We start from the raw sequence: 22,205 nt of genomic DNA, 5'->3' as shown, positions 1-22,205 counted from the left end.
ACCACCAACTTAAACCCAGAACAATTCTAGATTATAACTGCAAGTAAGCAGTAGCACAATCTGTAGGAAAGGAAGATTAAAGAAACTTTGCTGGTGTTTCACAGTCCACCTGGCTCTCTTCTGCAGCTACAGCATTTAGACTTTGCAGCTCTTTACTTCACAGGTAGTTTTCAAGTAAAGGACGCAGGGACTTCAGATAACAGACCAGCTAATCCTAAACCAACTAAGTGTCAAAACAAAAATAAACCAAAACCAGCTCCTGGCTAGCTTATTCATTAAGGAAACCTAAATTTTAAATGTATGAAAAAGATGCAACTATACCACAGAGGAGATACTCCCTTACTTGATCAGCTGACCAATTCGCTTCACAAACTGTCGGTATCGTGCTCTGTTAAATGTCTCTAATCCCACAGACAGAAGCTCCACCAAGGAGTTTGCAAAAGCAAAAACCTTCATCATCTCTTGAGGAGTTGTTTTTTCAGGAAAATAAGTACCTGAGAGCAAGATAGAAGAAGTTAAGTCTCAAAAAACATGCATAAGTTCTGGATTCTTTCCTTCAGAAACACTCAAAGCAACAAAAATCATTTCCACTGTTTATTAAGATTAAGGTTTATGTTTCCTTTATGAAACAGACAACAAATACCTGCTAAGTATGAAAGTACAAATAGTCTGCAGCTTTTAAAATCTCTAACAACCAGTTGCTTTATGTAACAGTCCACAGATTTAACATGAATGAAGAAATAATTGAAGAACAGTCACAGTACAATACAGCTCGCAGGCAAGAAGGAAAAATTATTTCTGAAAGCACATCTATGAGGATAAACAGTTAGAAGATAACATTAAGGGACTCTAGTGTTTTGCTTGCTAGTCTTGCTGTAACATTTTAAGTTATCCCATATAAATATCATACATTTCTACCTTATCTGTTTAGTCTTGCATGTGTTCATTACAACCTCAAATCAGAGACTCCCATAACGCAGCAGTATTCCTGGCCTTTATAATCATTAACACAATTACCATAAGAAAAACAGCTGTTTTACCTGCAGACTTAAATCCAAGGAAGTGCTGAAACAGTTCATGAAATGGAAACTGGGACAACAGAACTATCAGGTCATCTTCCAAAAGCAGAATCCAGCTTGTTTCAGGATCCTCATCCTGTAGATAAACTCAGTCACTTTAACTTGCTTTCCATCAAAAAGCACACTAAAGGGCTTCACAATCTGCACTAATTCCAGTTTACTTGAGGGAGCAAAACAAAGTATAACTAAACTCTTCCTCCTACATATATAAGCTCCAAAATTCCTGGCTGTGTTTGTGTATTCATCAAGTAGGAAACAGAACTAGAAATGCTTTTTTCAGAAATGTGGTTTATGAAGAGAAGCAGAATTCAAATGGACTATTTCCATGCAACAGCCCCTTAAATTTATTTCCATCGTTATTATTCATTCCTAGAAACTCTATTTTCTACCATGATTATCTATTTTTACATTACAGAGGTAGAAGGAGAATAAAAAATATCTGAATTTCATATGATGCCACTAAACAACAGTCAGTCTTTCTTACACCATTTCACAAGATCAATACAGTAAAGCTGCATAAAAGCACAAAAGGGAAAAAAAAAACTCATCTGCTGTACCTCTTCTCCTCCTTCATCTACCAGTGTCCAGTTTCCAGATTCTTTCCCAGAGGAAGAGGAGCTTTTCCTTTCATTTGGTTTCATATGGCACATGAACTCCACCCGATTTCTAATTTAAAATAAAAATCAAGTTTAGGGAAATCAGAAAATTAAAAACTCTGAATTTCATTATCTTTTCCTTACAAGACTGTATTGGTTTCGACTGGGACAGAGTTGATTTTCTTCACAGCAGCCTCTATGGTGCTGTGCTTTGAACAACGATAACAGTCTTGGTAAAATACTGATGTTATAGTTGCAGAGCAATGCTCACACAGTGCTTTTTCTGCTTCCCATGCTACCCTGCCAATTTGGAGTGCTCCAGATGCTGTGAGGGGAGGCAGCCAGAACTGGTGACCAAGATGAACCAACAGGATATCCCACACCTTACAGTGCCATGACCCAGCTGTAAATGCTGGAGGAAAGAAGGAGAAAGGGGGGAGGATGCTCTGAATGATGGCATTTGTCTTCCCAATAAACACTACATACAACAAGTCCTGCTTTTCTGGAAATGGCTCTACACCTACCTGCCAGCAGGGAAGTATGAAATGAATTCCTTATTTAGTTTTGTTTGCATGCACTGCACAATTTCTGCTTCACCTATTGATTTGTCTTTATCTGAACCCACAAGATTTTGCACTTACTTTTTTCCCTTCCAACAACAGGGGAAATATGTAGCTGTGTGAGGCTTAGCTGCCTTCTGGGGTTAACCCACATCCGAGAAGACAAATCAAATCAAATTAAACAACAAGAAATTAACAAGTATGTTAAATAATCTGATGTCCTACAAGACTTGTGCAGGTCAGCTTCACTATACTACTTTTAAGGCTGCATTAGCTAACACCATGCCAACATTAGTACATTGAGCATCCACAACCAAAGAACTTCCAGGAAAGAATTGCTTCATATCAAGCCAGCTCCAGTTCCATGTTATACTTCTGTGAGTCTGGAACACTAGTTTTAAGACTCTTTGTCACATAAATCCTTAGCTCTTCAAATATATACCAGCAAGTTAAACAAACATAAAGAAAGGCTATATAAGAAGTTAAAATGGTAACACCTAACTCCCTTTTAAGTAGGAATGTCGTAGGCAGAACTCTGAACACACAGCAACAAAATTCTGGCACCATATTACCCTCTGAATACCTACACTGATAATAGAAACATACCAGTTTCACAATTGCAAATTTCACAACACTAGTAGCCTATTCTAAATTGGGTTTAAAATTTCAACTGGCTCCTGATACACAGGTGCTGTACCAGACAAATGTCAGACCTCTAACATTAAAGCCATGTGGAGTCTCCATGCTCTTGTATGAACAGTTAAGAGACCCACTCTAGACGTTTTGCATCAGTTTTTGTTGAAGGACATGCTAATAACCCACCAGCAACACACATGCCCTAAAGACTCACTTGTTTCCTGAGAAAAGCTCTAAACTGGAAATGGAAAACAAAACATTTTAAAACTATATTCTACAACAAGCCAGAAGTCCCTATTAACTCCGGATCAGACTATCAAGTTCACAAAACCCTAAATACCAGCAGATTGCTCCTTTGACATTAAGATCTGAGTCAGAGAGTCAAGGTAAGTAATACATTTTATCTAAAGCACATAATAGGAGATTTCACTAATGACTGGTTTCAGTAGCTAGCCCCTCCAAGCACCATATATTCCATCCAGATTTAAAAAAGCATGAAAAAAAATTAAGAAACACAACCAGCATTTACACCAATTTAGTAACCACTTTATTCAAGGCCATCCGTTGCAGAAACAGTATTCTGAACAGGTCATCATGCAAGGCAAGAACTCCATTTCAGAACTCACAGTTGAAAATAATAACCACTAAATCAGCAGTCACAGTTATTTCACGGTTAAAAGCAAGCCTTAACCACATCTCGTGCAGAAGGAGAATGTACTGCCATGGCTGTATTTCAAGGTGAATGAGTAAAAATCTTTAGCTGTGAATCTATTTGAGCACTTTCAGGGGTGTGGAAAAAAAGATTTTCTATCACGGTTGTTTTCTACTCCTAAGTCAGCAGAATTTTATAAAATTTTATTTTCATACTTACTTAACAGGAGACATAAGCAAGGCAAGAGATTGCATGAAATGAAAGACACCGGATGGGTTATCCAAGACTTTGATCTGCAATTAAACATAAAAATAAAAGACCTAAGTAAATCTAAGCTACAGTCCAAGTAAAACAATGGGAAAATCAGTTGTAAGTGCAAAATTCCTATTCATTTCACATTTTCTACTAGCTTCTTGTTCAGACCGAAAACTATCCATAAAAGACAGTTGCAACATTCAGGAGGTAGTGCTGCTATGGCACAGTATTGGGTACTACTGTGAAGTACTTACTGAAAGGAATTTAAATAAGGACAAAAAACACCAAGAGGACCACAAAACAACAACTCTCTGCCCCTCCCATATACATCTTGGCACCAACGGGGAAGCTAGGAGTTGAGCAAAGGGGAAGTTACAGTGCTACTTCCAATGACCCTTTTACTTCATTGTTTGCCTTTTCCCTGTTAGCACAATGGGGATCTTTTCTTATGGCTAGATTTCCAATGTCTTTCCCTTTCCAATGCCTGTGAACATGTGTGCCCTCTTTAAACCATACGAAGTGAAACCTCTTCCTTGCCTTCAAAATCACCCAGCTAATAAACTTTTCAGTTTCAATGGACATGCTGTAAAAACTGTTCTTTCTCAACTCCTGTAACTTACACAGAGAGGTGCTTCCAATCTCACCTCATCCATTCCAGCCTTCCAAAACCAAAGAACTAAACATTCACACCTGAACAAATGGAACAGCCCATTCACCAATCCCAGCTGGACAACGCAAGATGTGGTTGAAAAGGAAGAGATGGTCACCAGGACAGCCAATTCGTTGCAATACTGAAACCTAAAGGAAAAAAATATTGGACTGTTGTAAATATTTTCAAGTTTAATTCATTTATAGTTTTGCTAAGTAGGATAATACTGCATTTTCCTTTCTCCTCTCACATTTTCGAAGAAGTCTCAGTTTCCAGAGCATCTTACAGTAGAACAGTATTTAAAGACCTGTTTGCCTGACTTATAAGCCATAAGATAATCATTCCTTACAGTGCAGAAAATTAATCATAACTATATTAAAAACTTTCTCATTTAAAAATAAGCAAGAACAGAAGTTTCTCAAAAATGCTGATCCAAATTACAAAATAAGTAAAAGCATTAATACTCCATGTGCATTATAAAAAATAAACTTAAATCCAATGTGCACAGTGTTGTCTGCTCATATCCCAGACCTCATTACTACAGTTGACCTTCATTGACTTCATCAAACCAGGGAACTCATTCTAATCCAGTAAGACATTCTGCTCACAAAAGAGCACAAGGCCAAAAAATTAGTTGCTTATGGGTCAGCAGGAAAAACAATAGCATTTTCAGAACTAATTCTGTAATTCATCCCATGTGTTGGATCTAACAGCTCCATCCCTGCTTACACCCTCACCAGTCTCTGCAGCCACATGAGAAGGTCACTCTTAAACTGAGGATCTTCAATAACTCTGCGAGTGAAACTGAAGAGAACGCTGATACACTCTTTCAAGTGGCTCAAGTCTGAAGAAAGATTTTCAGACTGTTTTGAAACTGTAAATCAAAAAAAAAAGTAGTAAGGAGCATTCACCAACAGCTTTCAGAATAGTAGAGCACACAGTTGTTCTGAGGCTTTATAGAAAACCTTCTCTCTGTATCTGTAGACACCAAAATATTTTAACACACCTGCTTGTTAAAACTGACAAAGAACAGTTACTTAGCAAACTTTAATCTTATAATCTAGCATTGAAGGCTAATTACAAGAATACTCCATTTACTCTCATAAAAAGCCTTCCCTCAACATAAATTTTATAAGCATCTCCATTTACTACACATATAAACCAACCAGGAGGTGGAGGACAAAGCAAAGATGTCAAAGAAGGATAAGTATCAGAGAGATTCCTACTTTAGCCCAAGTATGATATAGGCAGAAACCCAAATAAGTAATATGTATAGGATGAAAACTAAAATGATTTTCAAGTATTAGAGCTGCAAGATTTCAAACGGCCTTCCAAAAGCAGTAAAGCAGGAAGTTATTTCTAAAATTGTGCATCATCAGTTTGGAAAAGGGATTGCATTATTATATGGCACCTTTGGTAACAACAGATTGAGCTCCAGGTGTCACATCCCACCTGCTGTTCCTCTAGAGTAATCCACGGCAGTATATAGCCTAGACAGAAGGGAATCCTACCCTCAACTTCCACTCTCCAGGACAATAAGGTAATAAAACTAGAGTTCTTACATGAGAAAAGCGTTTCACTGATCCCTCCATAAAAATCAACAGGCTTTTATATCAGTGGAGCTACACACCAGTACACAAATCCCATCAACAAGACTCTAAAACTTCATGTGAACAAGGTGCTGGGCAGCCCCAGTAGCATGGCAGTGGACTAAGAACACACCTAGTTCTTGCTCCTGAAGAGCCACTGATCTCAGCAGGGAGGAACTGTTGAGCAACCTGTACACATAGGACTCCACTTGTAACCGAGACAGCACTGACGTGTAGGAGTGCAGTGCCAGTGTCTGATGCACGTGCTCTGCTTTGGCTTCAAACAGCTTTTTCAGTTCTCCCAACACGCTTCCATTCATCTCCACTGTCTGGTAGCGATGGTGACCTGTCACTTTGCACTGATCTGCACAGACACCCTGAAAAGAAAGCAGTTATTTCACATAAGTGATTCTGTCACTCAGTCAAATGTGCTTACAGAAAGTGACCCAGACATAACTCTCCCCTCAGCAGATTTCAAAGTTTATAGGCACACAAACATTTGGGAACATTCTACATTTTTTTCAGAACTACACTGAATGCAATGAAGACACATATCCTGGACTTCATAAAAAATTATTCTTATGAACCCTCAACAACTCAAATTTAGAAACAGACATGAAGTGACCTGCCCGTATCACTGACAGATGTGAACAAACTCGGATCCTTCTACTCTTGGTGACTGTACATGATCATGATCAGCAGTTTATAGATTCCCATAAGTATTTAAATCTGATATTTTAAACTGGAACAAGTAAAATCTTTTTTAAAAACTCCCAGAACCCTGTATTTATAGCAATTTCCCCATAATTAGTTTAAGGTTTCTGAAATGAACTGCATTCATCTTCCCAAACTAGAATTAGAAGATAAGAACAGTCTTCTATTCTTCCTATCTCCAATTCCTCAGCTAAAGAAAGCCATGACACATAATATCCCTATTATTCTTTTATGCAACCAGAAAACACACTTTCAGGTCATGCACTTTGGAAGTTTAGTCTTGTATTTTTTAAACTGTAAGAATAAGAATTTTAGATTAGTATTCAGAAAACAATTATTCTGGATATGCAATAAACAGTGAAGCAGGAGGGAATAAAGCAGGCAGCAAGCTTAGCCAACCATAAAATGCACAAAAAGGATTAAGAGTGAAGCCAAAAGCACCCTCCGTGTAGGAACTTAACAGCACAAAGCTGAGAGTCCAGTGAGGTTCAGAGATACAGGTCCATTACATCCCAAGTAAAAAGAAGATTCCAGTTTGCCCAGCAGACATCACTCAGCATTAAACTCTGAAGAACTGCACAAGAGAGGCACTAGCTTTAGATGTGTATTCACAGGAATAGTGAGAACCACCACATACATAGGTATTTAACACCTTGTAGCCATTTGGATGATGTGCTGGCTAGAAACAGCACAGGAGCACCAGAACTATTTCACTGACTCCCACAACAACCATAAAGTTCCAAAAATGAACTACACTGAATGAGTCTGGGGGGAACATTCCTCTGAAGTTCCTCAGATCCCCTCTGGATTGTAAGCAGCAATGCTACAGGACTACGTGAGCACCACAGCAGTGACTGTAACCACAGACACACACGTGGAGCAGCTGTTCCTGAAGGTGGAAGTACCTCGCACACCCTGTGCTCCCAGTAACAGGGTCACATGCAAGACCGTATGACTCCAACTCCTCAACATCTGCACCTCTGACAGTGGGACACAGCCAGGAATGATGGCAATGAAAACTATCACCACAGGCAGCAAGACAGATGGGACATCACCACTATGGTCATTCTGACATTCTACAGACAGCCCCATCTTACTACATACATCTTCCATTTTCTGCAAGTATTGTGGCACAAACTTAATCCAACATTACAGGCAGAATTTGACGGACACGGCTCAAACACAAGCCTGGATCCGAAAGAGATCAATAAAATAGATCCTACACCTTACACTTGATTTTATATCAAACAACAAACTGTCTTAAATTGCAACAGGGTGATACTCTGAAATTCAAAGCTGGGTTTGGTGGAAGAAAAAAGCAAAGTCAAACATCAATTTCAGAACAGTGGCCAAAAGAAGCGTTCAGAATCACATCCAAATTGTTATCCCTCAAAAGTAGCTTCATAACAGCACCTGCACAGTCTTCTGTTCTTCTTTAAAAGTCCACTAACCTCCCCTTAATATTTTGGCAGTCTGTCATCATAGCCTGCAGCTCCACCTCCGCCAGCAAAAGCTGCTTCCGGCAGCGCATGTAGTTCAGGAGCAGTTCATAAAATTCGTGCCTGTCCTGATGAGCAACACTTTCAAATTCCTCTGTATAGGAGTCAACATTCTCAAGCCATGAACAGGGTTCAAAAATTTTCAGCTGTTCTCTGGTAAAAGGCATGAGTTCAGGTTCAGTTGGCAGCTCTGGATAAAGCCTTTCATTGTGCAACAATGGTTTGACTGCCATTATGGTTGGTCTCTCATAGGACAACTCAGTGGACAAGTCTGGATAAAGTGATTTCAACCCCAAACGATGAACACGTGTTTTGGATTTCTCACAGGGCTGCAAGGGACTCAAAGGAGGCTTCTCTGAGAAACTGACAAGAGGACTTTTAGCATCTTGTACATTCTCAGTTTCTTTGCCCCTTGCAATGCCCACTACTGCCTGAGAAGCAGCTGCACTGGAATGAAAGGAATCGCCCAACACATCAGAGTTTTCTGATCCACTAGCAACCACCTCCACAAAGCTGGGAGGTTTGTCCAGCTTGCTTTTTTTACTTTTCTCAACATTCCCTCCACACTCCTCATGTGAAGGACCAGCTTTACTCTCTTCTCCACCTGCTGAAGGCTCTGCAGCTGCTGTCAGAGATCCTTGGCTTGCTAAAGTTAAATTACTGAGGGAGATGTCACACAAATCAGTCGCAGCTTTTCCATGCTCTGCTTCATCACTGAGCTTAATTTCTGTGAATTCTCCTGGTTGCTCCACTTGCACTTCAGGGGCCTGAGAAGACATTTCTGACACAGGAGGGAGGAAAACATCATCAGGCTCTTGTATCTGGGAGTCCTCATTACTTCTTTTCTTCTTCTCCTAGAAATAAGTTAATAGCATTATTAACAAGCAAATCCTCCTTCCTCACGTCCCAAACCCCACCAATACACCATTAGTCAACACCACAACTCTAAAAGCATCTTAATAGGTTAATTTTCAAAATAATAACACCACACAGATCCTTGGTCTTTAATTGACCTTCAAATACTGTGCATCAGCATCTGTTTTTTTGGTCAGCTCTTGAAAGACATTTCAATATTTCTACGTGAAAAGCCACAGACATCTCAGAACAAGGTGTTCCACCAATTTATAAATAATCCACATAACAAAAAGAAATTCACCTCAGGTTTTATAGAATTACTTAGTGGCCAGAAAATTATTTTCAAAAGGCAATTTCAGAACAAAGAAAGATCTAGAATGCATCTTCTAATTACACCAAATACAACCCCTGAAATAATACCTATTGAAAACAGGCATCACAGATCAGAGACAAGTCACGACTCAGAAGTGACATTAAAACTGTAACCAGTTATCTGATTTAGATTCCCATGAATCCAGCCTGATGTATCAGTGGTTTCCTTCTCAAAGCACAGCATGGGAAATAATGTAGCAAGGTAACTCAAAAAAGATTTTTGCTAAATGTACACTTACAAGTGGTTTGTGTGGACTTAGCCACTTAGAAGTAAAACTGTGAAGAGTTGGGTAAGCCCACTCTGCTTGTAGGCGACCCAGATAACACCACAGAGAGCACAGCTAAAAACAGGGAAAACTCTCAATACCCCCCCAAGATTGAAGAAGAGATGACAGCTTTGCAAACTTAGTGACAACTTCACACAAACTTTCTCTAAGCAGCTGACAAGACTTTGCCTTATGAGAAGGCAAGGCCCTTTCAAAGTGCAATCTCAAGCCTACTTTGATTTTAACCACATGCTCACAGCTTCTTCACAAAATGGTAAATAGAGTAGCTTTGCTTTCAGACTGCACTTTCCATTACGTTTAAACTTGCAAACACTCCTGATCACAAAATACTTCTGACACTCTAATGCTATTGTTAGACCAAAAAAAAAACTTGTAAAATTTATGAAGTGCCTTTCAGTTCTTGCATTCCAAAGCAAAAAATGTCATCGTGTTAACAAGTTTTTCATCTGAGAAAGGATGTGATAAATCAGGTCCTGCACCAACAAAAAAGCAAATCATGCATTCTGAGGTTTTAGTCTGCTTCTGAAGGTTTATACTTTAAGTCAAAAATGGCACCTGCTCAACAAACACACCCTGTGCCTAGCTGTCTTCCTTGTCTAGCATTTTAGTGCACTATTTTCAGTGAATGACACCTCATGCCATAAGGAGACCTACTATTTTCCAGGAATCACTTCTGCAATAATTCAGTGCTACTCATTGGGATGCTCACAGATGCATGGTCAGCCACAAGTCCTCTGCTTCTAGCACCTCACTGACTTTTTATCAGATTGTTGTTTACCTGTGCAGGGCAAGCTCAACTTTGGGGCCACCATAGGCTTCATTCCTCTCCCTAACAGCAGCTCAGCTGAACCAGCCTTTTTCCCAGCTTGCACACATTCTGGCTTCTCATATCACAGAATGGCTTTAATTGGAAGGAAATTCAAAGGCTATCTAGTTTTCAAAAGATTATGACCATTGCTAAGGAACAGGAATGAAACCATCCTTGATGTGATTTGCAGCTCAGGCTTCATCTTCAAACAACCCCATATGTTCTATGATTCTGTGAGAATCACAGAATGGCTTGGAGTGAAAGGAACCTTAAACCTAGTTCCCAACCCAGCCTGGCCTGGAGCACCTCTAGGGATTGGGCAGCCACACTTCTCTAAGCAGCAGTGCCAGGGCCTCACCACCCTCTGAGTAAAGAATTTCCTACTAACATCCAACCTAAATCTCCCCTCTTTTAATTTAAAATCATTTCATTCGTTCTGTCACTACCAGACTTGTAAAAAGTGAGTCTCTTCCTGTTTATAAGCTTCTTGTAAGTACTGGAAGTCCCTCTAGAGCCTTCCCTTCTCCAGAGTTAAAACCTCCAGCTCTCACAGCCTGTCTTCATAGCAGAGATGCTCCAGCCCTCTGAGCATCTTATGGATCTCTTATGCCCCCACTTCAACATCACTGCATTCCTCTTGGGCTGGGGATCCCAGACCAGGGCACAGCATTCCCGATGAGTCCTCAAAAGGATGCTGACTGTAACAACAGCAACACAGACATCAGCAATAGGTCACGTGCAATGCTGAAGCACTGTGGATTCTCACATGCAACACTTCACTACACATCACCCAGGAATTGTTTAGCAGTTAATTACACCTGGAAGGAATAGCAAAGGGCAGTGGCCACTGCCATCACCGCACACGTTTTTAACAAGCTGTCCACCACCTGTGATTCACTCCCTTCCTGGGAGAATGATTCCTCCAGACAGCAATCTTTCAACTTGACTGCCTGACACAAATTGTGGAGCTGAATCAAAACAGAAACTATGACATGCTGACCATGCTGGCATGGGGAAATATCATTCAAGGAAAAACGTTTCCTTGAATTCTTAGCTGCCTGGAGTTCGGGAATCACAGCTGTACCTGTGATTTGTCTCAGAAAGTTTTGACCAAGCACAGCTTCAATTTACACTCTGTGACACAGAAGACAGCTGATTGGAGAAATTCATTTCCATTTCGACTCAACCCTTGAGGGCAGCTCCAGGAGAAACCAAAGCTGCAGCAAGCAAGGGCAGGGAGCACAGGTCAGAACGAAAGCGCAGCCACAGCTGCAGCACCAAACACTGAAGAGACGCCGAACACGCTGCCTCCTGCCTCCAGCTCCGGGCGTTCCAAAGCCAACCCGCACCAAAGCTCTGCTGGCCTATAGGCACTCCGCCAGCCCCCGCTACCCGGCAAGGCGTGAGGCAAAAACCTTGTTTACGCCCTTCTGCGTTACATCACGCTTTTCGCTCTCAACTTCCCACGTCTCAGAGAAACTCCAACGCTCAGAAACCCTCTAAGAAAGCCACCCCAGCCCCGTCACCGACCCTACCTTCGCCTTGCCCTTTGGGCGGCCCCTCCGAGGACCCCGCACGGCCTCAGCCATGTCCCCACCACTACCCAGCCGGCTGTGGGTACGAACCGGAAGAGGAGCTGCTTGGCCCGCCTTCTCGGCGGCGCGCTTGGCCAATCGGCTGCGAAGGATGGGGTACGGTAGGCGCAGAGGGATAAAAAGGATAGAGGGCAGGCGCGCGGTCTGCTCAACAGGGAGCTTTTCTATGCGGGTCTGGCGGGATGCTTGGCCACCCTAAAAAGGATCCCCAGTATTAATTGTCATAGAATCATAGAACGTCCCAAGATGGGAGGAATGCATCACTGAGCCCTCACACAGCACCACTCATAGCCAAACCCTGAGTCTGAGAGCTCTGTCCAAATTTCTTGGACAACAATATTCAGCTTAACAGCCTCTATTATACTTTGTCAGCTGAAAAATCCTCAAAAAGAATTTATGCAATGCGTTATGGAGTAGATAGATAGTTGCCACGCTAACCCTGCTGCAGCAGCAACCCATAGGAGCTATGAAGGAAGCTTTGCTGCTTACAAGTGGTACAGTCATGTCCAGAATCTGTGCAAACGTGTCTGATGAATTACAGATCCTCTCCAACCCTCAAAAGGAAAAATTCAGCTGAAAAACAGGAAGCCAGGGAAAGCTGCCTTTCAACAGCTCGTCTGATCTCAGGAACGCAGCCTCAGCCCTGACAGAAAGTAAACAGAACAGTGTAGGGAAAAAAAAAAAACCACACATCCACTAACAACTCAGAATTGTTATTTTAAATATATATTTATTTAAAGAACTAAAACTACAACAGGCATTTTTGTATACTTGATCTTTTATGGAAAAAAGAAAAAAAGCCACAGGACAAACCATTCCTTTTCTTGTACATTTCATGACAGTGTAGCAGGGCAGAATTTAAAGCTCATTATGATACTTTCCACATGAGGAAATAAAGTAAACCTCTGGGACCTAATGAGTTTAGGCACTCACAGAAGTCATGTGGATTCAACCTGAAGATCATACAGCCAGCAGCTCCCGGTGTTACAGATTTAGGCACAGCCTACCAGCACAAGTCATGAGCCTGAAAAACAGCACAGCCTACCCGCAGTGTAAGTCATGGGACACCTCTGCAAAAGCCGCTTGAGTAATATAACTGAAATTAAATCCAAATTACAAGCTTAATCGCTACTAATGAAAGATTTTAGAGACAGGTCAAAATGCAGCCTTAGCTCTGAACACAAGCCAGCATGCCCAAAGCCTTGCACAGCTCCACTCAGCACGTTACTTTTCTGGAGGAAAAAAAAGGGCTTCAGGCTCTCCCAGGTGGTGGCATATTGCAAGAACTTGAAATTAAAACCTTCTTCAGACAATGTCCCAGTCCATTATCTTTTATTTTTTTGCCTTTTCTTCCCCCAGGTGTGAAGACAGGATATCTGTCCAAGAGTCTTCTGATCAAAGGAAAAGATTTTTAGTAGGTACTTTCTGCATGTACAAATAATTATCAGAGTCCTCAAATATTTTTTCGAAATGGAGAAGCGCTGCAGCTCTGTGTTGCTGGGAATAACTGAAAACACCAATTCTGCCATGCTGACCAGACCAACAGTATCTTCTGCCTGAAGAACCTACAGAACAGGATCAGAGTCTCAATCACAGATTCAGCTCAGACAAGAACAAGAGGGCTGACATGATCATCCCTTCCCACTAATCAGTCCCAAGTATCATCCTTCTGAATGGTGGCTTTTCTTTTTCCACCATTCTTATTTTGTAGCTGTGTCTATTATTAATCCCTTCCTTTAGTACTTACAGTGGCTATTAATGGTGTATCAAGCTGTAGCCATCAATTGTGGCATAATCAGGATCACCTTAAACAGAAAGCACAAAAATGTATTAAGGAATTTTATGCAGGGCAAAACCAACATGCACTGGCCAAGTGTGTTAAAGGGATGGGAGGCAGGAACAAATGGTGCTCAGAGAGATCAGTTGATTTGCCAAAATGCCAAAGCAGAACCTGTTTATTCTGAGTCTCGCTGCAGAATCCCATTCCTGAAGTGGCCTGGAAGTGATACAACCATTTAAACAGAGAAGAGCCTGCTGAGACTCCAAGTTTGGGCATTCTAAGTCTTCAGAAATTTCCATGCAGAGGGCTTTGATCAGATCTTCTAGATTAAACCTTGTATCCAAAGTCAGTGGCCAACTTCCCACCATCTTTCCATGGAGACTGGACTCATAACAGGAGCTAGACCACAAGCAAGCCCTTTAGAAAGATCAAGTTTGTAATCCTATGGGGAAGAGCAAGATCAGAGAGATACTCTGTGGGGTCAGAAGCCCAAGGAACTCACCTGGCCCACTGGTCGGGGTGGGTAGAGGCCCCCTCCTGCACAAAAACAAACAAACAAACAGAGCTGAGGATCTGAGTGACTATGGGATCCCCTCATATCCAAGGGCACCAGCCCAACTGCTCTGGTTCTGCAGGTCCCAAATCATCCTCCCAGAGCCCATGAGAGGGCAGAGCTTTGGCACTCCTAGGCTTTCTGAATAACTGGTACCAAAGCAGGTTACGGCTAGCTCACCAACAGCAGTCTGGTGCAGGAGAGGAGAACAAGCAGCACTTCGTTGACAAACCAGCCACAGGTGAGCCCCAGGGCATGCCTTTTCACATGCCTCCACCCAGGATGAGACATCAGGAAGGCATAATTGTGCATGACTTCTCTCCCAATGTGACAGCCAGAGGGAATACTCATCCTTGGCAAGAGACTTTAGCCCTGAATCCTCATCTTCCCCATGGCAGAACCTTCCTCCACCCTGACCTCAATACTCTCCAGGCTTTTTCAGCCACCAATAACTTCAATAGACAGGATTTTGGAATAGGCTTGGCATGAGAAAATCTGAGCACATACTCACCAGAAGCACTTTCAGGAAGGATAAGATTCCCAGCCATGAGAACATTAGAAGGGAGAGATGATCTCAAAAGACAAGTGGGAGTCAAAAGCTCTTGGATGAGCTGGGGGGGTGGGGGAGGAGTCTGAGAATGATGTAACAGGCAGCCTAATGGAATATTTCCTATCGTAGAGAGTGATGGACTGCATAGCAAAGGGGAATATTTTCCTGCAATACTGCCAAAGCTTTCAACAGACAGAAAAATAAAAAAAGCACCTTTTTTTTTTTTTTGAGAGCATAATTTGCAAGAGCAATTCCAATTGCTTATTTTATGTGCCTTACCTTGATATAGGTACAGAAGCTGGACTTCTCACAGGAGTCACATTCCTCTGAGTATTGTAGTAGTTTTCATAAACAATAGGAGCTATGAAAAGGTAACAACAGCTAAGTACAGAGCTTTAATTCGTTACCTGCCAACAAAAACATTCAGCTGTCCTTCCCCCCTCTCCCCCCCCTTCTCTGTGGGAAGATGTTTGATTGGAACTTCAGTGTTCCAAAAAGAGGAGATTATCTCCAGGAGCTGGTGCTGCATGCCAGAGAACGAGAGGAGGATGTTACAAAATCAGTGGTTTTTGCATCCATACTGATGCTGATGAAGACAACAGAGAGATGAGGAATAGAAGCAAGTCAGTGCTACTTCAGGAGGTTGAACTGAGCTCTTACCTGGCGCTGAACTTCCAGTTTTGCGTAAATTTACAAAAAAATCAATATCCTTCTCAATGCTGCACATTTCTAAGCTTTTGCGGATTTCCTCATATTTCTGCAGAAAGAAAATGAAAAGCATTCTTATACGTCAGGTCAGAAACCAAAAGGTCCTTATTCAGTCAGTTGTCTCACATGGGGTGAGATCCTGCGTAATGTTTGGCAAGGTCACCTCCCTCTGCCTTTCATTTGTCTCATTGTTTTCAACCACAATTTTCTTTAACCGGGGAGAAGTGAGTGCTTTTGTATGATGTTGATGGCAGAGAGCTGAGGACACATTTTCATTCATGTTCTGCTTACTCCCTGTTTTTCCAATTGCTAATATGAGAAAAGCTTGCACTCAGGAGATCATTCCTGTTACTACAGCCTGACAAAAAGATGGGAAAAGAGAACCCAGGTGTGCAGCTGAGATTCAAAAGGAGAGTACTCTGATCCAAAGCAGAAAAAATGACTCACCTCATCATTCTGGACACAGCTCTGGGAGAGCTGGTTGACGTGAAGCCAGAGGGCATTGCGGAAGTAACTGATGCGCTCACACTCCTGAGTCTCAAAGAACTGCAATGACAAGGACAAGTTGGTGGCTCCCATGCCAGTACAGCCATGAATGCAATTGAGGAGACTTACTGTTCACAAGTCCTGAGGTGATTCAAGTTCACCTCTCAATCACATTTTGTTCTAGAAAGCTTTCTCTGACTAGCAGTAAAGAAAAGGGGTTGAGCAAGGGCACCTACTATGACCCCACAGTCCACCATCCAGAAACATCTAAGCTCTTCTTCTACCCCAAATAACATGAAAAAGATGACAGTGTCAGCAAGGAACAGGTGGGGTTGATCCTCTGCAGGGCAGGTGCACATCTAGCTTTAGATGTTCACTGCAGACAGGTTGGACTAGATAGCCTTTAAACGTCCCTTCCAACTCAAATGATTCTATGAATCCACAAGTATTCTAGCTTGCCCAGAGGATAAACCGTTTCTCTGTGCAACCAGGCATTTCCAAGCTGGGTGCTAAGCTCAGGAAGGCCTTAGTGCTCTGCTGTGCTGATGTGGAAGAGACCACTCTGGTCCTGTAGTCCCAGCTGTCCTCTCACTTTCCTCCTGCATATGTAAAGAAATTTTAAAAAGCCAAGGAGGTATGGAAACAGAGGCATGGATGCTCCATGCATTTAGGGTGTCAGCATCCAAGACAGATGTTGCTAGGTGTTCATGTGGTCGTAGCCTCAAGTCAAGAGGTGTTGAGACTTCAACTGTTTGAGCCAGATGATGGCAGCACCAAACACGCAAGCAGGCAACAGGCAAAAACATCACCACGAAGTGACTCCACTCTGTTGGTTTTAAAAGGTGGTGGAAGAAAAATAAAATAACGTAGTGGAAACCTTGAAGAGGTGGGATCTTGAATCCAGAAGCCAAGCAGGAGAAACATGCAGGGTTAGCTGCAATACATTCCAATGTGCATAAAGGGAACACAGAGGCACTTTACCCCTAAGTTCTGCAGCAAGGGGATGGACATCCATGGGACCACAGTGCGCTGTGAAACAATTTTGTGACACTTACCTCACAAGCCTTGATGTGCTCTTTCTGCCATTCTTCCCGGATCTTCTCAAGTGAAGTAATGCTCTGCTGGTAACTCCTGTCTATGAGGGAAACCAAATTAGGCTTAGGAAAAGAAGAGTCATGGACCATATGATGGGATCACAGAAAGATGGCTGTAAGGACCTTTCTCAGCTGGTTAATATTAATTAAAGATATATATTTTTTGCTGGATGGTACCTTGTCCAGACAAAAGTGGCTGGAGGGGCCTGGAGAGAACCCAGTAATAGTGGGTTCTCTACGGTGAGCAATTCACTGGGATGCAAAGCCCCACAGCAAGACTGACGTCATGTCTGGAGAGAATATAGGGAGTGTGGTGGGGCCACATGGGCTTCTTCAAGACATATGGTGCCTCCTGGATCTCTGGATCTGAGATCTATGGCTAAGCTTCCTCCTCCTTCCTCCCATCCCACAAGATGCCCCTCCCCTTCCCTCCCCCCTCCAAACCAGTATGCTATGTCTCCATACTCACCTGAATCTTCCAGAGCTGATTTTGTCTGAGCCAGCTTCAGGAAGAGCTGCCAGAGATGGGAGAGAGAGGAAAGGTATAAGAGAGCCCTGGTGGATCACTCATAGCAGAGTAGTCCCACCAGGGAAGGTCAGCAGCCCACTCATGCCACCCTAACCCCAGAACTGAGAGAAGGACTTGGGGGTAGGATATCCGCAAGAGGAGACACTCCTTTCCCATATTGCACAGCCACCCACTCTCCTTACCTTCTCCTGCTGCTTCTGTGTGACCAGGTTTGCATTGCGGTGCACAGCCTGCTCTGCTTCATCCTTATCCCTGCAGCGCTGCTCATAGAGCCGCTTGGCCTAGGAGAGACACCAAATGGAGTCAACAAGCAAATGAGATGCAAATATGGCTGCATGCATGTGTATTTTAGCAGCATTAGCCCGTATGGCAAGAGATAGCAGCACGCTTGCATTACCTCCATGGTCTTCTTGTACTGCAAATTCCTGTTCTTGTGAATCGCCTCCATTATGAGCTCTATCTGTGAAGACAACAGAGCCAGAGTCAGCATGGCTTAGGAAAGGAAGAGTCATGGACCATATGATGGGATCACAGAACAATGGCTGTAAGGACCTTTCTCTACCTGGAATTAGGTACTCCAGTATCTTAGAATCATAGTAGGGCTTGGCTTGGAAGGGGTCTTAAAGATCATCTAGCTTCAATCCAGCTGCCATGGGCAAGGATAACAACTCTTCAAACTTCACAAAACCCATCCAGAACATTTATCTTTCTGTACTCCTATCTAAGCTTCCATTGTGTATGTGGAAAAGCTGTACAAATGGATACTAACAACATGTAGTACCGTACCAACTCCAGATAGAACTGGCAAGCTCACTCACCTCTGCTAAGTCCTGAGGAGCCTCTGGTTCTGACAGCTTTTCCCCATTTCCCAGTCAAGGGAATCTCAATCCATAAGGAGTTAAAGAGCTTGCAGATTTTACCAGACACTGTGTAGATCATACAACACTATCTATACATCTTAAAAAAATTCCTAATTGAGGCTGGCATTAATGGAGGAATGCTTTCTATCTCTGTCCCTCACAGAACCCTGAAGGACATTGGTGAGAATGAGGAAGTCAGAGGTTGCTGCACAGTTACAGCGTAGTTACAACATGTAGGAAGGAGCTCAGAACTTTTTCACCCTCATGGGCACAAGGACACAAAAGGGTCTGTGGGACACCAGGTGAGACAATGGCCTGTAGTGAAGGTGCCAGTGCAGTGCCTGACCTTTTTTCGATGAAGCTTTTGCTTTTCCCTGAATTCCTCCATTTTCTTTGCTTCCTCCCGTAGAGTTTGTGCCAGCTGGATGTGACCTTGTCCCACATTATCTATCTCTGTGAAGGAAAAAAAATAAATAAATAAGTAAATAAAAGACTTATTTGTGTGTGCATGTATATATCCCTAAAAATATTGTGTTTTTCAGGCCAGATTTCTTGGTGAGATCAAACTGCCCCAATGACCCACAGCCCGATCCATCCCCTTGCAGCTGCAGCAGCACTTTCAAAGCAGCTTCCAAGCAGGGTCTGCCTATGCAGGGAGTGTTTCACAGTCATGCTGCAGCTTGCATTTCATTTAGGAAAACTCATACTAAGAAAAGTGATTAAAATGAGCACAGTTGCTTTCCCTTCTCATCCGGACTAATTCAGGCATGTTTCAGCACATCACACCCTATAGCATCAGTCTGAAGGAGGGCTAGCAGAGAAGCACCTTGGAGCACAGAAGAGCTATTTCTAAGTAAACCTCTGGCTCATGCTCAGTGCCACACTGAGCAGATCCAGTAGGAGAGCAGCCATACCACGAAACATCCACCTAGCAAGCAAAGCAGCTTATTTGCTGGTAAGACAGGCTGTAGCTCACAGTTCAACGCCTAAAGCTGTTCCAGACTCACAACTATTAATGCCTCAGTTGCTGGAGGACTGATTTATGACATCAGTTCAGGAACACGGCAGCTGACAAATGTGGCCAGGACAGATGGTGGTGGATTTGCAGCTGCCAGATTTTAGCACAGGATAGCAGAGCCCTCAGAGTACAGGTGCTGGCTGCATCCTCCCCAGCAGGCTGCAATGCACGGTGAGGAGTGGACACTAAGATGGGCAAAGCATAACCATTCTGATCCTTTGATTACTGAACATTTGCGTTAATAGGGCAAGGCGAACCAGTCCAAAAAAACACTCAGCTGAACTCTCCATGGATGGCTCCTGGTGCCGCACAACTTATAAGCTGCTGCTAGCTTCAAAAGCCCAAGTTATCCCAAAAGGGAATCACCGTGGTTCCACTCTGACATGCCTTGGAACACTCTGTTCCCAACTCCATGCTCTGGGCTGAGATGGACCAAAAGGACGGCCTACACCTGATCCCATATCATACAGTTTTGGAGTTTTCTCTGCTTCTTCCTAAGCAATAACCCAAAGGCTTCAGCACTGCCAAGTGTCCCAACACATGAAAAAGAAGAATTACTTACGTTGCTTGAAAGCATCCAGGGATCTCTTCAGGGTACTGAAAAAACACAGGCAGAGCATTAGAAGAGATCACTTCCAGATGCAAGCGCAGGATTCAATGGTGACAGCAGAGAGAGCAAGTCCTGCACTCAAGAGCACAGAGCTCAAAACAGGTTTATTTACTCTCCTTACACTTCCAGGTTTTCACTTATCAGTGAGTACAACACAGTTCACTTGATTTGACCTTACATTTTTGTCCTGAACATTGGATGCTACTAAATATTGAGTTTCAAAGCAAATGTTATTAGCAAACTCCAAAATGTATCACTCAGAACGTATGAATATTTTCTACACACTGCATGAGGTGAGTGCTTGAAAACATGAGGAACTTTTCTACCTGTTAAGACAAAGTCATGAAGATTTCAGGAAGAAAAAAAAAAGTGGTAGCCCAATATAAAACTGTGAACAAGTGGTCAAGGAAGATCAAACCAAAATATCAAGCAGAAGATGCCAAGGGACACTCATTGAGCCAACCACAGCAGCCACAATATCCATGCAGGGTGACAAAGCACTAGGTTTGAATGTTCACGTGGTTCGACTTGAGGAAGTACATGGACTTCCTTCTGGCCACAAAAAGGGTGAGGAGCAAACCCAAGGCCTCATGATCCTTGGACAGTCACCAGCCTATTTCTCTCCTGAGTGCCAATGACACTTTGGTTGGCCAACAGCTAATGGGAAGTTGGTGAATTCCAACTTGGTTGCTGGAAAAGTATTCATTCACAAGACTGATTTCTGAGTATCTGGTAATGTCCCAGTGACATCACAACACTATTTTCTTCCTCCCTGCCCCCTTCTTTCTCTCTCTTCCTCATTCACTGTTCCAATTACAGACACCTGTAGAAGCAAAAGCCTCTGGACTCTGAACTTACTTCAGCTCCGTCTGCCCACAGGGCTTCTTCTTCGATAGGTTAATGAGCTCTTTGCCATACTTTTCTTCTATAACTGCCCTGTTGAGGGAAGAGAGAAATGAGAAGAAAACCTCATTTCAGAAACCAAAACTTGCTTACAAGAGCAGAAGGAGTTTCATAAGGACATCCCTCACCACAAATAATGGAACAGCGAATGTGCAGAATATCCCAGGCTGTCACATCAGAGTGACAGCATGGACACTTACCTCCCAGACCACCACAAATCATCCTTGGAACTTGCAGTTTGGTTTGTCTGCACTCAAAGTCCTGCCAGCTGCCCTCCCTGTCTTCTTATTGCTGACATAAGTACAACCACCACCTCCCCAAGGGATGGAGAACTAAGCAGACCATGCAGCTGCTGGATGAACGCAGCCAGGTAAGCCATCAAACTATTTTTTATCTCTGTTTTTCAACTGGAACAAGATTTGCACAATCACCTTCTCAGCATTTTGCTCATCAGTATCTGCCAGTCCATCCATTTGAAGCATTGATTGCCTGACTTCAGACAAACGTGACAGAATGAAACAGGCATCTCATAGACACTCAGCTTCCCTACACTTGCCTGAAGTTCAGCTGGGATGTTTCAGCTGTTCAAAACTTGTACAGCACTTTTTAAAGCCAATAGGTATGCTCTCCTGCCTGCCTCTGGTCCTTAAAGGCAACATCTGAAGAGGCCAGACCTTGTGGTGGTACCGTATAAACATCTCTGGGAAGTTGCATTGCCCTCACCTCTTGGAAAAGAGAGGGAAAACCAAGTGTACAATCAGTGAATATACAGATGATATAGTATATCCAGGAGCTTGGCTGATGTAATTATCATACTAGAGTAGGAAAAAAGGACACTTACCCTATCCTGGGCTCACATGATAGACTCCAGGGGAGCAGATCTCCAGAAGGGATCCTTCCCCGCTGGCAGTCAGCTCTTAAGTGGGTCTAGGAGAGCCAGGCTCCACCCCTTCCTGCAGCACAGGAGA

At 42.8% G+C, this 22,205-nt stretch overlaps 2 protein-coding genes across 2 annotated transcripts in view; both read right to left on the bottom strand.

Annotated features, from left to right (window-relative positions):
• The window catches only part of EPG5 (ectopic P-granules autophagy protein 5 homolog), a 63,306-nt gene extending 51,116 nt beyond the window's left edge, over positions 1-12,190 (bottom strand). Inside the window, 10 exon segments of the mRNA XM_019610156.1 lie at positions 344-494; positions 1,041-1,155; positions 1,637-1,745; positions 3,743-3,816; positions 4,469-4,576; positions 5,165-5,301; positions 6,150-6,393; positions 8,144-8,176; positions 8,178-9,083; positions 12,087-12,190. Coding sequence (XP_019465701.1) covers positions 344-494; positions 1,041-1,155; positions 1,637-1,745; positions 3,743-3,816; positions 4,469-4,576; positions 5,165-5,301; positions 6,150-6,393; positions 8,144-8,176; positions 8,178-9,083; positions 12,087-12,140 — 1,931 coding nt within the window. The 5' untranslated portion in view covers positions 12,141-12,190.
• Positions 12,191-12,876: 686 nt separating this feature from the next.
• The window catches only part of PSTPIP2 (proline-serine-threonine phosphatase interacting protein 2), a 15,170-nt gene continuing 5,841 nt past the window's right edge, over positions 12,877-22,205 (bottom strand). The window contains exons 3-15 of the mRNA XM_031557218.1: positions 21,193-21,270; positions 20,287-20,321; positions 19,053-19,159; positions 18,244-18,306; positions 18,029-18,127; positions 17,787-17,832; positions 17,279-17,358; positions 16,185-16,283; positions 15,690-15,786; positions 15,309-15,390; positions 14,429-14,463; positions 13,894-13,951; positions 12,877-13,711 (exon numbers count right to left, since the gene is read on the bottom strand). Of these exons, the coding sequence (XP_031413078.1) occupies positions 13,902-13,951; positions 14,429-14,463; positions 15,309-15,390; positions 15,690-15,786; positions 16,185-16,283; positions 17,279-17,358; positions 17,787-17,832; positions 18,029-18,127; positions 18,244-18,306; positions 19,053-19,159; positions 20,287-20,321; positions 21,193-21,270 (871 nt within the window). The 3' untranslated portion in view covers positions 12,877-13,711; positions 13,894-13,901. The remainder of the gene's footprint in view (positions 13,712-13,893; positions 13,952-14,428; positions 14,464-15,308; positions 15,391-15,689; positions 15,787-16,184; positions 16,284-17,278; positions 17,359-17,786; positions 17,833-18,028; positions 18,128-18,243; positions 18,307-19,052; positions 19,160-20,286; positions 20,322-21,192; positions 21,271-22,205) is intronic.

Source organism: Meleagris gallopavo, chromosome Z (assembly GCF_000146605.3).
Source record: "Meleagris gallopavo isolate NT-WF06-2002-E0010 breed Aviagen turkey brand Nicholas breeding stock chromosome Z, Turkey_5.1, whole genome shotgun sequence".
NCBI classification, from domain to species: Eukaryota; Metazoa; Chordata; class Aves; order Galliformes; family Phasianidae; genus Meleagris; species Meleagris gallopavo.
The sequence above is the reverse complement of the archived record's forward strand: the minus strand, read 5'-3'. Positions and strand labels throughout refer to the sequence as shown.